This window comes from Nuphar pumila, chromosome 5 (genome assembly GCF_984573655.1).
Source record: "Nuphar pumila chromosome 5, dmNupPumi1.hap1.1, whole genome shotgun sequence".
In the NCBI taxonomy this organism is placed as follows: domain Eukaryota; kingdom Viridiplantae; phylum Streptophyta; class Magnoliopsida; order Nymphaeales; family Nymphaeaceae; genus Nuphar; species Nuphar pumila.
In genome coordinates, this window is record NC_143253.1 from 290,505 (window position 1) to 304,495 (window position 13,991).

At 37.4% G+C, this 13,991-nt stretch overlaps 1 protein-coding gene across 2 annotated transcripts in view; it reads right to left on the minus strand.

Annotated features, from left to right (window-relative positions):
- Positions 1-10,909, minus strand: part of LOC149836376 (transcription factor Pur-alpha 1-like) — a 39,474-nt gene extending 28,565 nt beyond the window's left edge. For both annotated transcript variants that reach the window (XM_090006970.1, XM_090006971.1), the window contains exons 1-2: positions 10,531-10,909; positions 10,378-10,425 (exon numbers count right to left, since the gene is read on the minus strand). In XM_090006970.1, coding sequence (XP_089863096.1) covers positions 10,378-10,425; positions 10,531-10,782 — 300 coding nt within the window. In that variant the 5' untranslated portion in view covers positions 10,783-10,909. The remainder of the gene's footprint in view (positions 1-10,377; positions 10,426-10,530) is intronic.
- Between the last annotated feature and the right edge of the window lie 3,082 nt (positions 10,910-13,991).

The following is a 13,991-nucleotide window of genomic DNA, read 5'->3' on the forward strand; positions in this document are numbered from 1 at the left end:
ATAGTATCAACAATAGAAGGAATTTTTCCACGATGTAAAAGGGCCGATTTGGTGGATTCAAACTCCGGCCTTAGACCATTCACAAATTGATAGAAATGTTCCATATCGAGTTGCTTTTGGCGAAGCTCGATGTCTTCGGCACAATGCCATTTGGGCTCAAGAAGAGCCAACTCTTCCCAAAGTTCGGACAACTCATTATAATATTCTCGAATAGTTTTATCTTTTTGAGTCATTGTCCGAACTTTATCTTGTAAATTGCATACATGTGCAATATCTTTAAGGGAATACATGTTTTTGAGGTATTCCCAAGCCTTATCGGCATGCTCAAACTTAGCTAGACTAGAGCATTTTTTAATGTTTATGCTATTGATGAGCCATGACATAATTTTTGCATGCCCTATCCTTCATTCTTTACATTTCTTTTCATAAGTGGCTAACGCCTTACTCTTCTCTTCTTCCGTTAGAGGAACCTCTTTACCACCCTCTTTTTGGTAAGAGATAGTTTAGGTTCCAAATCGGAACCATCCACTATACCCCATAAACATTTTCCCCAAATGTGGTGCTTCATAATCGAAGCCCATATTACATAGTTAGTATCATTTAGCTTGATAGGAATGATGGTGATCTTATCATTGTCATCCATCTTTTACAAGGGTAAGAGAGGAATAAATAGGAGGAGAGAGAGAGAAAAATAAAAAGAAAAGAAAAAGAGTAGACAAAGGAATAAGAGAGGATACAAAACCCAAATTTTTTGTAGCACAAGTTCGCCTTTCTTCAAACAAATCTTTTTGAGCCAAGAACAAGGTGATGAAACACCTTTTGTAAATGTGGCACGGAAATCGAGGCAGAAGCACTTCAAGATCTAAGGATTTCATAGCTTTGATACCATGTGATGAAATGGTGGTCTTCAACAAATGCACAAATAACTCACAAACAAGTGTCTATTGAAGACACTACAAGCATGACCCTTGAAAGGGTATAAAAGGAAGAACACTTGAAAAATAAATAATATTTTATTCATGAACAAAATGGTTAAGAAGCATGGTACTTTACATTGAAGGGGTTCACCCCTATATATACAAAAAAGTGGAAGAGAGAGGAGAGCTCATTTTGAGCTCTCCAAAAGAGATGTTGGATTCCAACGTCTCTTAATATAGCTGTTGGACTACAGTCCAACAGCATTTATTATTATAGTTGTTGGACTATAGTCCAACAGCATTTATTATAGCTGTTGGACTACAGTCCAACAGCTATTTGCACAGTCAAGTTCCTGTTCCAACAGGAACTTGACTGGATCAAATATCTAGTTTCTATTGAACTAGATGCTAAAAAAGAAAATAAAGAAAAATAGAAAAAGAAAATAATAAAAGAAAATATAATAATATTAAATAATATATATTACAGTTTACATTTTAACAATAATCATATACATATATATATATATATGATACGACCTCTCTGACAAATATTGCGATATTTATAAAAATATCATTGATATATCGCAAGAAATTGCTTGAAAGTTTAAAACGGCAATTTCTCGCAAGATTTTCAAACCGTCACAAATATCATGATATTTATATTTTTAAAAGATATTTATTGTGAAAACCCCCAAGATTTTTATTTTTAAATGTGTTTTATTTATATTCTTATAAAAAATATTTTTATATTTTATATTTATTTTTTATTGCCAAGATTTTGCCAAAAATGCGAGATTTATGAAAATTTTTAAAATCTCCAGAGTTTTTTGCCTGCCGAGATTTTGCCATTTTTAACTTTTGTCACTATGGATATGACTTAACAGTTTTGACCTGGGTATTATTCCCGAGATTTTGCCAAAAAAATGCGAGATTTATGAAAAATTTCAAAATCTCCCGAGTTTTTTGCCTGCTGAGATTTTGCCGTTTTTAACTTTTGTCACTATGGATCTGACTTAACAGTTTTGACCCAGGTCTAAGTCAACCTGGGTCAAAGTAGACCCAGTTTGACATATATATATATATATATATATATACTCGCACCCCCGCACCCAAGTTTTTTGAAAGTGTCGTGTTGCCGCATCTGCACTTGCACCTATGTGACATAGTATACAATCAGGCCGACTTGATTCAAGGCACCCGATTCTGTTAATCTAGTAGGTCTGAACCCACCCACCCCCCTCCTTTTTTTTGCTTGTTAGTAGGCTTGTAAACCCTAGTCTCTCTCTCTCTCTCTCTCTCTCTCTCTCTCTCTCTCTCTCTCTCTCTCTCTCCAGTCAGGAATCAATCAGTAGTGATCGATTGCAGGTAATTTTCTTGCTGCCATTACGGTTAGTTATGACATTTTTTGGTTTTGAATTGCCTGACTTGGGGATTTCTTGTGATCGGTTTCTTATTTTCTTTTTCTTTGATATGGAATGTTGTTTAGGGGATTCGGGTTGTCTGCTTTTTTTAATTGAGGCAAATTTATTTGATATGGCTAAATTTTTCAAAGTTTCAATTCTGACTTCAATTTAGTGTAGAGTGTAGTCCTTCGCTGATCCAGAGAGACATATTGGTTATAAATGCCAATGACTTCGAGCATTTGTGGCAGCTGGTTGAAATGAAGGATAGAGCTCCAGTCTAGTGCCAAATGATGTATCAAAAAATGCCGACAATGAGCAATCAGGCATGACAGTGAGACCCAGAGGTATGCTCTTTACTTCGCTTTGAATTGCAAACAGGTGTGGTTGCAATTTGCTTAACTGGGGTTGGTTTCTTTCCTTCTTGTTTCTGCCAAATTTAAACTGGATGGTTTATGAGGATGCTACACTAGAGTTAGTGAGGGACTTCTTCAGGGATGAGCGCTATGCTTATACATGCTACAACATTGGAGGTGTGCAAAATTCTTGGGAAATATGACTGGTTATTGGGCCAGGAAGGTAGAGCGTATGCTTTGGATTTAAATTCTTTTGCTAATGAAGTCATTTTGATTCCCTGCTTACATGTTTATTACAAATTTTAGCAGTTCCCCTTTTTCTGTAGTGATTGAGAATACACAATAGGCCACCAAATATGGCAACAAGGAGGATCATATTACTGGGCTTCATTTTTGTGTTTTCTTTGAACTTTTCTGATTTTTAAGTTTTTCTATATTTTTTTAGAAATTTTTCTGATTTTAAGAATTTTTAGTTAAAAAGGTTGGTTTTTAAATAGGCTGATTCAGCAATTTTTTTTATCGAAAAAATCGATTTGGGTTTGAGTCCAATACTGGCAATATTGCTTTTAGTCGCTGATACACTTGTTTTAAGTGTCATTTTATGTAGACAAGAGATGTTGGTTATTCATACTTTTTTTGTGTTTTTTAGCCCTTTAGGCATTGTTATTATAGTCTTATTCTAGTCGCTGATACACTTGATTCTTGAGGTTTGGATGTCTTGTGAGGTGATTGCTTGTGGTGGTCGAACTAGTGTTAAGATTTACAAATATCATTTATTGTATTTTGTGGGATTTTTAAATCTCTAAATTCATTTATGGGAAATGGTTATTGAAATATGTTCATGCATTTCACATTGAATATGCTTTAATTGCATGACCAAAGATATTTTAAATTTGTTTCATGATTGACTGTCTTGTGTGTTTTGCATAAATTAAATTAATGTTTTTCTAAGCATGTATTAATGAAAGATCTCTTATATTTTATTTGTGACTCTTTGTGAGTTATATCTATTATGAGATTTCTTGGTCTAAATGTTTCTTGATATTTGTGGGATTTTAAATCTCTTCATATTTTTTGTAAGTTGTTATCTCTTGAAAGGATTTCTTGAAATTGGTCCATAAGTGACTTTTTAATTGATTCTAAACTATTTCATGGTTCATTCATATATACATTAGTTGTATGATTAATATTGCTTCTAAAAATGAAATAGTTGATTAATGTTTATAATATTTGCCTTGTCTTGATCTTTATTGAATGATTTGAATCATTATATCTTTCGCTGTGTAAAAATGTTTCGTTCTTAAAAGAAAAATTGTCTATAAGAAATTTACTCTCATGTGTGGGATCTTATGAGTTAAACTCCTTTGTGAGTTACTTATTGATGTTGTTTGAAAAATCCATATCTCATGCCTTTTATGCATTAATATTCTTTGAGATTCATTTTTTTTGTTAATAATACAATTATGTTCTCTTGTGAATTAAGAACTACGTTTTCTTAAAATTATCTATTGAAGTGAGTCTCTCAATGACTATTGTGTTTGAAAAATTAATGATTTTTCAAAATTAATTTTTTAAAATGATTTTGAAAATGTTCAATTGACTTATTAAATATTTTCTATATATTATATTTTTGGTGTGTTTGGCCATCCTCTCTCCATAATATATAACTGACAGTTTATTTTTGAAATCTTTTATGTTTTATGATATATGTGTATAGTAGGAATGTTTTGTTAGCTCTATTTATATGTTATCAAATATTGATGATATTGAAGATCCTAAAGACCCTTTTTATAATAGAGCATATGATTGAACATCAAGAGCATCCTTTAAGGAAGCAACGAATGGAAGAACTTGATGAAGTCAATGAAGACATTTTATGTAATGGGTTCTTTTTTCGTAATTGCAAACTCACGGTGAGTCACTGTAAGTTTGAGGGGGGTGTTAAGATTACTCTATCATTTTCGTATGTATATATATTTATATAATATATTCATTATAAAGTCAGCTAAAGTTGACTTTATACTAGTTGTTGGGAACTCAGCCCAACAACTAGATTTGTGTTAGGAACTAAGCCCAACAGTCTAGTTGTTCGGAACTCAGCCCAACAGCTAGATTTGTGTTGAGAACTAAGCCCAACAACTAGATTTTTAGTCCAGTGGCTAAAGAGGACTTTCTCTCTCCTCTCTTTACTCTATCTCTTCCTCTCTTTTCTCTCTATATATGGGGTGTGTGTGCCTGTTGTAGGTGAGAGAGTGATGGGTAGTTTAAGTTCATGCGTGTGAGTGTATTTGTGTAGTGAGGTATTTTGTGTAATATTTTTCTTTTGGCTTATGTATTTCAAGGTTCAATATTAACGAAGAAACCTATTCATAAAGTCTTGTGTTTGTTGTATTTATTTTTCATTCATATGTATTGCATGTTGGTATTTGGATTTGGGTTTTGAGTGCCTTGGATTCCGCATTACTTTCATGACACTCACTGTGATCACACATAGAAAGATTTGAGAAACTTCCAACATTCTGTTTTAATAGTTTTGGCATGATCGAAACAATGAATGTGGGAACAGATTCATAACAATAACATTATGGAGGCATCTTACACACAAATAGAAGTGTCCACCACACAATATTTATATCAGTAAGCACACTAAGGCCAATATGAGATACCAATTTACAGAAAGCAATAAATAAAGAAAATCTTGCATATCAAGTTATGCATAGGTAACAACTAACAACCATAAAGAGTTTGTTTTACAATTTCCAATGTCTCACCTTCATTAATGTCATTGTAAACAAATCAAGAAATCCTTGCCACCATGGATAAATCAAGTTTCCAACTCTTATGACTCATTCTTCCCTCTCACAAAATGATTATCAAACTCGATGTATTTCTTTTTACTGGGCTGTACAGGGCTTAAGGATATTGCAACTGCACTTTTATATTTGAATATAAAATTGACTTGGATATTGAAATGACTAGGGCAATCAATAAATTTCTTATCCAAGATAAAGTGAATAAACCATAGGCTTGTACTCGGCTTCTATGCTAGACTGTACCACTGTTCTCTGCTTTTTTATGCTCTATGATATCAAGTGATCTCCCAAAGCGACATAATACCTGGAGGTAGATCTTCTAGTATTAGGGTCACTGGCCTAATCAGCATCTGAGTAGGCAATTACAATTAAGGGCATGGAACATAGAGCTCTCTGCTGAGTAGCCTCATAAATTATTCCATCCATTAAAATCCCTCTCATATAATGAAGAATTCTTTTCACAGCCTCCATGTACTAAGTTATAAGAGCATGCATATATGAAGATGCTTGATTCACAACAAAAATCATGGCTAGTCTAGTGATGATAGGTAATGCAATGCTCCTACAAGACCTACGACTCTTTGGTCAATTAATAAGATCTTCTTCAAAAATGCTTTTATTCATAGTTGCAGATGTCCATGAAAACTCGAGCATATTTGTGTTGTGACAAAATAAAGAGACTTTCCTTCTATAAACTTCCACTCCAAGAAAATATCTTAATGGCCCGAGCTCCTTCATGTGGAACTTTTCATGCAAAATTTGAAATGATCAGGGCTGTCAATGGATCAGGTTTGTGTTGGTACCCGACCCAACTCAAACCTGAATTTCTGGGGTATGGGCAATAAAATGCCAACCCGAATATCATTTGCGTCAACTCACACCCGATCCGAGTAATATGCGAGCCAAGTTTGGATTATGATATTTGCCGAATATCCGACCCGACTCGGCTTGAACAGAGTGTTTTATACATTCTTAGTGAAAGTAAGCTCCTCAAATTATACAGATCCGAGTTAGGGATTTCATTTTCTTGACCCGGCAAAACCCGAACATGAACCTGAATCCGACAAGTACACCCTGATGGGTCGGATACCCAACCTGTTGACAGCCCTAAACATGAGTGCTTGAGAACTCCGTATGATCACAATGTCATCTACATTCAACAAATTAATACTTATGCACTCATCTTTTTTGCACACAAATCTACTTAACTTCTGTAGGAACTGTGTTCAAGTACAATAATACAAAAACTCTCCAACTAGGAGTGTGAAGCTTGCTTGAGCATGATTATCGAAAAAAAGGCTTGTTTGAGCCCGTAAATTGCTCTCTTGAGGTGGCACGCTTTAAGCCACAAGTCTCTTTTTGAAAGTATTAATGTTGGTTGTGTTCTATGGAGATTCTTAGCTTTTTGTTATTCATTTTTGGTGCACTTGTGGTTGGTCAACATTATAAGGGCATATCCGTGAAGAATGTAATTCTAAGTCAAACAGAGGGGTTGAACCCTATCCCTTAGGTATCAGTCGTTAAACCCTAATGAGGATACCTCTCTTGGAGTTCTCCCTCACAACTACACCTCTTTTGTTTTCCAACACTTGAAGATGGTACAAAAGCCATCTAGAGCAGCAGGAGGGGGCTCGAATAGAGGAGGCTGGACTGAAAGACCACTTTTCATTGTTGGGAGTTAGAAAGAGGTGGCATCAGCTACAAGTTGAACAACTCGACAGGAGGTAGCCTTCTTCAAATCCTTATTATTTGCCGTTGAAATAGCATTAAGAATAAGGGATGTACAACCAAGTTTCATTTAATTTGAAGCTTTCTACAGCAAGTTATTGATTCTTCAATATTTTCTGCTCTATTTTTGGAAATGAGCCTGTTTTGAAAAGTCTTCAGTCCTGTCCATTTTTTGCAGAATAATAGCAGTGTTGTTGTTGCAGTCATGGGATTTGTAGTTTGGGACTGCATTGACCTTTTGAATAGGAACTAAGGAGTGACAGAGTGTATTTCAGTTTTCCCCCATGGATTTGCATCATCTGGTGATATACTAGTGATAATTTTGTTGTGAGGAATTGCACCTTAGAAGATCTGGTGAGTTTTGAATAGATACTAAGGGGCTGCATATTGTGTTGGAGCATTTCTTGCCCATAGTAGCATATATGTGTTGCTTTTGTGATGTGGCTCATTTCAGCTGGGAGCATATGGATAAAAATGATGGCATTCAGTTGATTCCCATCAAACTTGATAGGACCAGCTACACGTTTTAGGCTCAGTTCATGCAAAGGATGATCAAAGGGAAAGAAAGTTACACGTTTTCTACAGCAAGTTATTGATTCTTCAATATTTTCTGCTCTATTTTTGGAAATGGGCCTGTTTTGAAAAGTCTTCAGTCCTGTCCAATTTTTGCAGAATAATAGCAGTGGTGTTGTTGCAGTCATGGGATTGGTAGTTTGGGACTGCATTGACCTTTTGAATAGGAACTAAGGAGTGACAGGGTGTGTTTGAGTTTTCCTCATGGATTTGCATCATCTGGTGATATACTAGTGATAATTTTGTTGTGAGGAGTTGCACCTTAGAAGATCTGGTGAGTTTTGAATAGATACTGAGGGGCTGCATATTGTTTTGGAGCATTTCTTGCCCATAGTAGCATATATGTATTGCTTTTGTGATGTGGCTCATTTCAGCTGGGAGGATATGGATAAAAATGATGTCATTCAGTTGATTCCCATCAAACTTGATAGGACCAGCTACACGTTTTAGGCTCAGTTCATGCAAAGGATGATCAAAGGGAAAGGCCTTAGCACTATATTAATGGGGCAAAGAAAAAACCTCAAGTTAACGAGGAAATGAATGGAAGATAAATAATGCTAGTGTTGTGATGGTTTTAGAGACTGTGGAGCAAGGTACTGCCATCAACCTAGCTAAATTCCAAGAAGAAAAGGATACATGAAGCTTTTTGGCTCGTGTATCAAGAAGCTGATTGGGCAAGAGAGTATCAGCTGTGCAGCAATTAAGAGGCATGAACAAGACAGTACGATCCTTTTATACTAAAACACAACAAACAGGAGATGCTCTTGATTGGACTCTATCCAAAATGTCCAAGGTGATGGATGTAAAAATTGTCAAGCAGAAAGAAGCAGATGCACAAGTCTGGAGTCATTGAGTTTTGATGAGCTTGAGGCCAAAGTTCAACAATTTAGAAGTTCTATGCTTCATAGAGGAGAGTTTTCTACCCTTTATTAATTTTCTTTTTGGAGTTCTTGTTTGTCTTTTAGGTTTTGGGGTTTAGCAGAAGCAGGTTTCTGTCTTGTTTTCTGGATTCACTTTTCAGAGTTTTGGGATTTGTAGGATGGATCCTTCTGTTTTGTTTGTTAGAGTCTTCAGGATTAGAATAGACATATCCCACTTACTGGCCTTTTAGATGTTCATTTCTTCATGGTTCTAAGTGAAACGCTCGAAGCAAAATCTCAGTCTTGATCTTGAACTTTGCATCCACCTCTTTCACAATGGTTTTTAGTGAAAAATTCACTTCTTAGGAAGAAAGGTCATTGAAACCAAAAACCCTAGTTTTCTAATATTTTCCAATTAGAATATCTAGATATATACTGAACAACTTTAAACATGAGGTTACAGTCAATCTCAGTCTGTTAGAATCATTATTCCTTCCTTGGTTCAAGAGTTCAATCTTGGTTAGTAAATGACCATTGTTGTGTCACCTTTCTTGGTCCGTGCTTCCTCTAATATCTTTTGGTTTAAGTGTCTTGGCTGGAAGTTTAAGATCAAGTGCTTAAATTCGTCCTCAACTTTTGCTTCAGAATTATTTCTTCTGTTTTCTGATTTTGGTTGCTATCTTTATGAGAGCTCTGAGCTGACTTCTTAATTTTTCTAGGATTTACAGTTGGTGTAAGGGATGATGGGTGGAAAAGCGCAGCTGTCTGTTCCCCCAGGTTTCACCCAACTGATGAAGAGCTTCTCTACTATTACCTCAGGAAGAAGGTGGCCTATGAAGTCATTGACTTGGATGTCATCAGAGATATTGATCTATTAAACTTGAACCTTAGGATCTTAAAGGTAAAAGTGAAAACGGAAAGGAATCTCTCTCTCTCTCTCTCTCTCTCTCTCTCTCTCTCTCTCTCTCTCTCTCTCTCTCTCATGCAAGGCATTAGCAGTTTGGACCTGAGATTTTTCTGCTAAACCCAAAACCTAAAAGAGGAAACAAGAATTCCAAAAAGAAAAGTACTATGCTTCTAGGCCGAAGTTCGACAAGTTTGCAGAAAACCAAAAAAAAAAAGTGTTCCCCTTCCCTTTATCTTCACAGAACACATGACGTTAGCAGGTTAGCTTATTTTTTTGAGATGCTTACTAACATCACAGTCATCTGCGGGCTTGGGCCTCATCCTGAAGAAGAGTACAGCCTTCCTAGTGATAAGTGGGTGCATTCGAACGTCCTGAGGATAATAATTCAAAATCGCATCTCCACATCCGGATTCAAAGGCCTCTCAGAACCCAAATGATTCCTTAAACAAAAGGTAGATTTCTTCATTCTTATAGCTTTTCAAAATGGGAATATTTTAGACACATGCACCCTCTATGTGTTTTTCAAGAGAAATGCACACAAACGACATATGATGACCAAATTTAACCTTGCAAAAGATCACATGCTGCCTGCAGTTTCGCAGACACTTAAAAATAGATAGCAAGGAGAACAAAATTCCTAATCTGAGCATGACATATCTCTAATTTACTGTCCAGTATTAAGAAAGAAAAAAAAAACTCTGCAGAACTGCAGCAACAATATGCATAGAGAATACCCAGCGATTCAAGAGAATTCAACCACTAAGGCGGATAAAACCACATGAAGGGAGGGAGTGGAAAAGCACATGAATAAGAGTGAATTTACCTTTAAAAAACGACCTCTTTTATTCTCCCCAATGTCAAAGTAGAATACCTATTATGGGAATCAATAAAATTCAGCATCACTTCTCTTGGTCAAAATCAGATTCAGATTCAGACCATCATATTAAAAGGAAAAATGAGGGGAAAAGGGAGAGACCTTGGTATCCAGTTGCAACTCTTTGCTGAAAGCGTCCTGCTCGTCGGAATTGACGTAGTAATTGAAGAGATCTAGGAAGTAGACAATGCCGTTGACGGGGACGATGATGGTGGACCTGGTAGCGGACGTCTTCTCGGAGATTTTGAGGTAGCGGCCTCGAGGGTTCTCCTTGAGATCGAAGTAGAAGAGCTTGTGCTCCACCTGCAAGGTCTTAGACAGCAGCTCCACATCGTTCCCTCCCGAACCCTCCATCGGGGACCCTGACCGACGGGACGAAGGGACAGATCGATGAGCAGCAGCAGAAACCCGCCGAGAGAGAAACTTAACCGGTTAAGGAGAAGAGAGAGAGACATCTATGTCCCTCGCGGCCAAGGCTGATGATGATGTCAAAGACTCGAAGACAAAGTCGTTGCAAGGTGGGGGTTGGGGGATTTCTGCATCAACTTTGCTTCGTGCAATCCCATATACAACTAGTACTGGTGCCATCATCACAAGGCCATGGGCGTTGCTATTGGGCTCGAGGGAGCTTGTTTTTTTTTTTTTTTTTGATAAGCAAGCTGGGGTTAGGCTGACCCCTACCAGAACAACAGCCGCCCCTATGTGTCAGAGGGATTCGATCCTGGGCCTTCAGCTTGACACAGGACCCCGCTTACCACATGGCATACCACCTCGTTGGTTGAGGGGGCTTGTTTCCTACTCATTATCTGGAATTGGTTTGGCTGCCTTGGCGTTCACTTCCTGTGGGCTGTGTCCGTTTTTGACCCACGATGCGACGCGGGTGCTGCTGGCGGTAAACTTAGACCAGGACGAAGAGGGTCCCTTGACTGGTTTTCTTAATTAGCCGAGACTTGCTCTCCGTGTGGGGGTACTGGGAATGCGTACTAGGCCAGCCAGCTCACCTGCCTGCGTCGGGTGGGATGCTCTCCAGTGTCTGCATGAGGAAGCTACGGTACGCTGACCAACTTCGTTGCTAATTGCTCCCATTGTGGACAGCTCTGCAGTAAAAGAAGAAAGAATAGAGCTCGTATGGAATTATTGCTTGGGGCTTCACTTTTGACTTTTAACCTTTAACCTTCAGGACCCTTCAGCACGTTCACAAAATAAAAATAGGTCTCCTCCAAAGAACTGCTGCCACGTGCAGTATTTGAAAGCTTTTCTTTCACTTTTTTTTTTTCTTTAGGTAGGCTATGAAATGGCCCCTCATTCACTACACATTGAGGGACCTTCAATTGGTAAAAGCTTTGATGTTCTTCTTGCTCCTGCCCATCAGAGAGTACACCCATCTTCAACCTTGCTGCTAAGGATGCTGTATGTGCATTTCTAATTGTGGTTGTCTCATGCTAAGTTACAAACTAAACTGGCCCCTAACCAAGTGAGGCAGCACGAAATACGGGACTTGATGTTCATCTGCTCACTGCTTTGTATGTTACACTACTCTAGGGTAGTTTAGTTTTTTTTGTTTTTTTATAACCCGAATAAACCGCTCCCGGCACGAAGACCTGGCCCCGACTCTAGGGTAGTTTGCTTATAAAAAAAACAAAATACAATAAAAGACGCTGCTTTACCATTCTTAACGGGTCAAACTCGTAATTGACCAAAAATTTTGATTACCTTTTTTTCAAGCTAACGTACGCTTGTTGCACTGTTAGCTAAACAGTACACTATTCACAACTCGGGTGACCGTTTAAGATTCTTTTTGCTTTGACTATTTCACGCATGAATGCTAAACAAGCCAAGCGAAAGCCAATGTACCACAATTTTTTATTTTTTATTTTTTATTTTTTTTAGAATAAGGAGATTTGGGAGGAAAAAACAGAAGTCAGAAATTTACAGAGGATGATGAGATATGGATGGACCATGATGCGTAGAACGAACAGGAGTGTGCAGTTAGCAAAATCTCATTTCCCGATTGACCCAATGCACTGTGAGCCAATACAAGTTATGTCATCATTTTGCCAGACTTTTATATATATATATATATATAGGCAAGCGGGGGTTAGGCAGACCCCTACCAGTTTATTGATCACAAAAAATCATACACATCCCGCTTTAGCTAAGTTTAGCTAAAGTTCTAGCTTCAAAAATCTTATATTTCTCAACTTTCCTAAGTGTACATCTGTTGTACTTATATACCAAAATTAATAGAGACTGGGCATTCACGATGTATATCTCAGCCTTCTAATGCATTTTGGGCTTTCCTTGCCAGGTTTGTTCTGCCGCTCTGTATCTATGTGAAACCTTATTGCTCTCTAAAAATCCAAAATCTGGTTTCAATCGTGATAGCTACATTCTTCAGTCAATTTTTCTGTGTGCTATGACGTCATCCAAATATGGGTGAGTTCGAGCATTCTGTTTTCAATTTATCAAGTGGTTCTAAATTTTTAATTATGAAGAGTATAGAAAAGCATTAATCATAACTATATCTTATATTAGCATATGCTCAGAAATTCTAGCTTTAATGGTAATTACAAAAGAGGCTAACCATAATTTAAAAAAAAAAAATGGCGTGATTGTTTTTTTCTAAGAGATTTTGTCGATTTTAAGTTGTATTGTACCAACTTAATCATAACTCTCTTGGCTTTTATCGATTTTGAGCAGGTTGTGACCCTGCTAAATGATGACTGGAATGAAGGACAAAAATCTCAGAAGAACAAAACTGATGTCCACAAACCAACCTTCAAAAAGAGGTTTGGCGAAAAGAAGTTTACCCCACCGACAAAGAAGCAAAGACATAATGGGAAAATAAGCCGTGACAAGTATAGAATCAATGATGCCAGAAGTGCAACCGCTTTCACTCTGGACAACAGTGTTGCGCAGCACCCAAGATGCTCTCACTGCACTCACTAAATCGTTGTACTTTACATCAAGTGTTCTTAGTATTCAGCGCACTAAGGCAAAAGCGTGCACAGACATTGTCGTGTATACGTGCGCACAGGCATTGTTCATGATTCACGCATGTAGGTGATCGTATACCCTAGTGCACGCAGGCACTTTGTGAAGGCTAGTGCACGCAGGCGCAGACGCGATGGAGTGATGCACTAGTCGTGCGGCTTGAGGATCCTGTAAACTCTCTTGTACGCAGTAGTTCACACACTTCTCTCGCAGATATGGATTACTTCTGTCATAGTTCGGCATGTGTTACCTAAGATCAAACACATAACAGCCGACGACATTATCTATGTTATCTAATTAAGCAAAGTTTAAGAAGTTGTTGATGCACTTAGCTCGAGCCACGGTTTCAGTGTATTGAGCTAATGCTCAGTGTCACTGGAGGCTTGTGTAGGTCCGACCTGTTTGAATCAACTAAAGTGCAATATGATCTATGTCATGGCCTGTAGCATTTCGGTTGTATTTATATATACTGAAGATACGAAATAACTAGAATTGAGATGGATGAACAAAGTTATTGCACTCAACTGAATTAGAGAGATCGATGATCAAGAGCTTGGTTGATGTTCTTA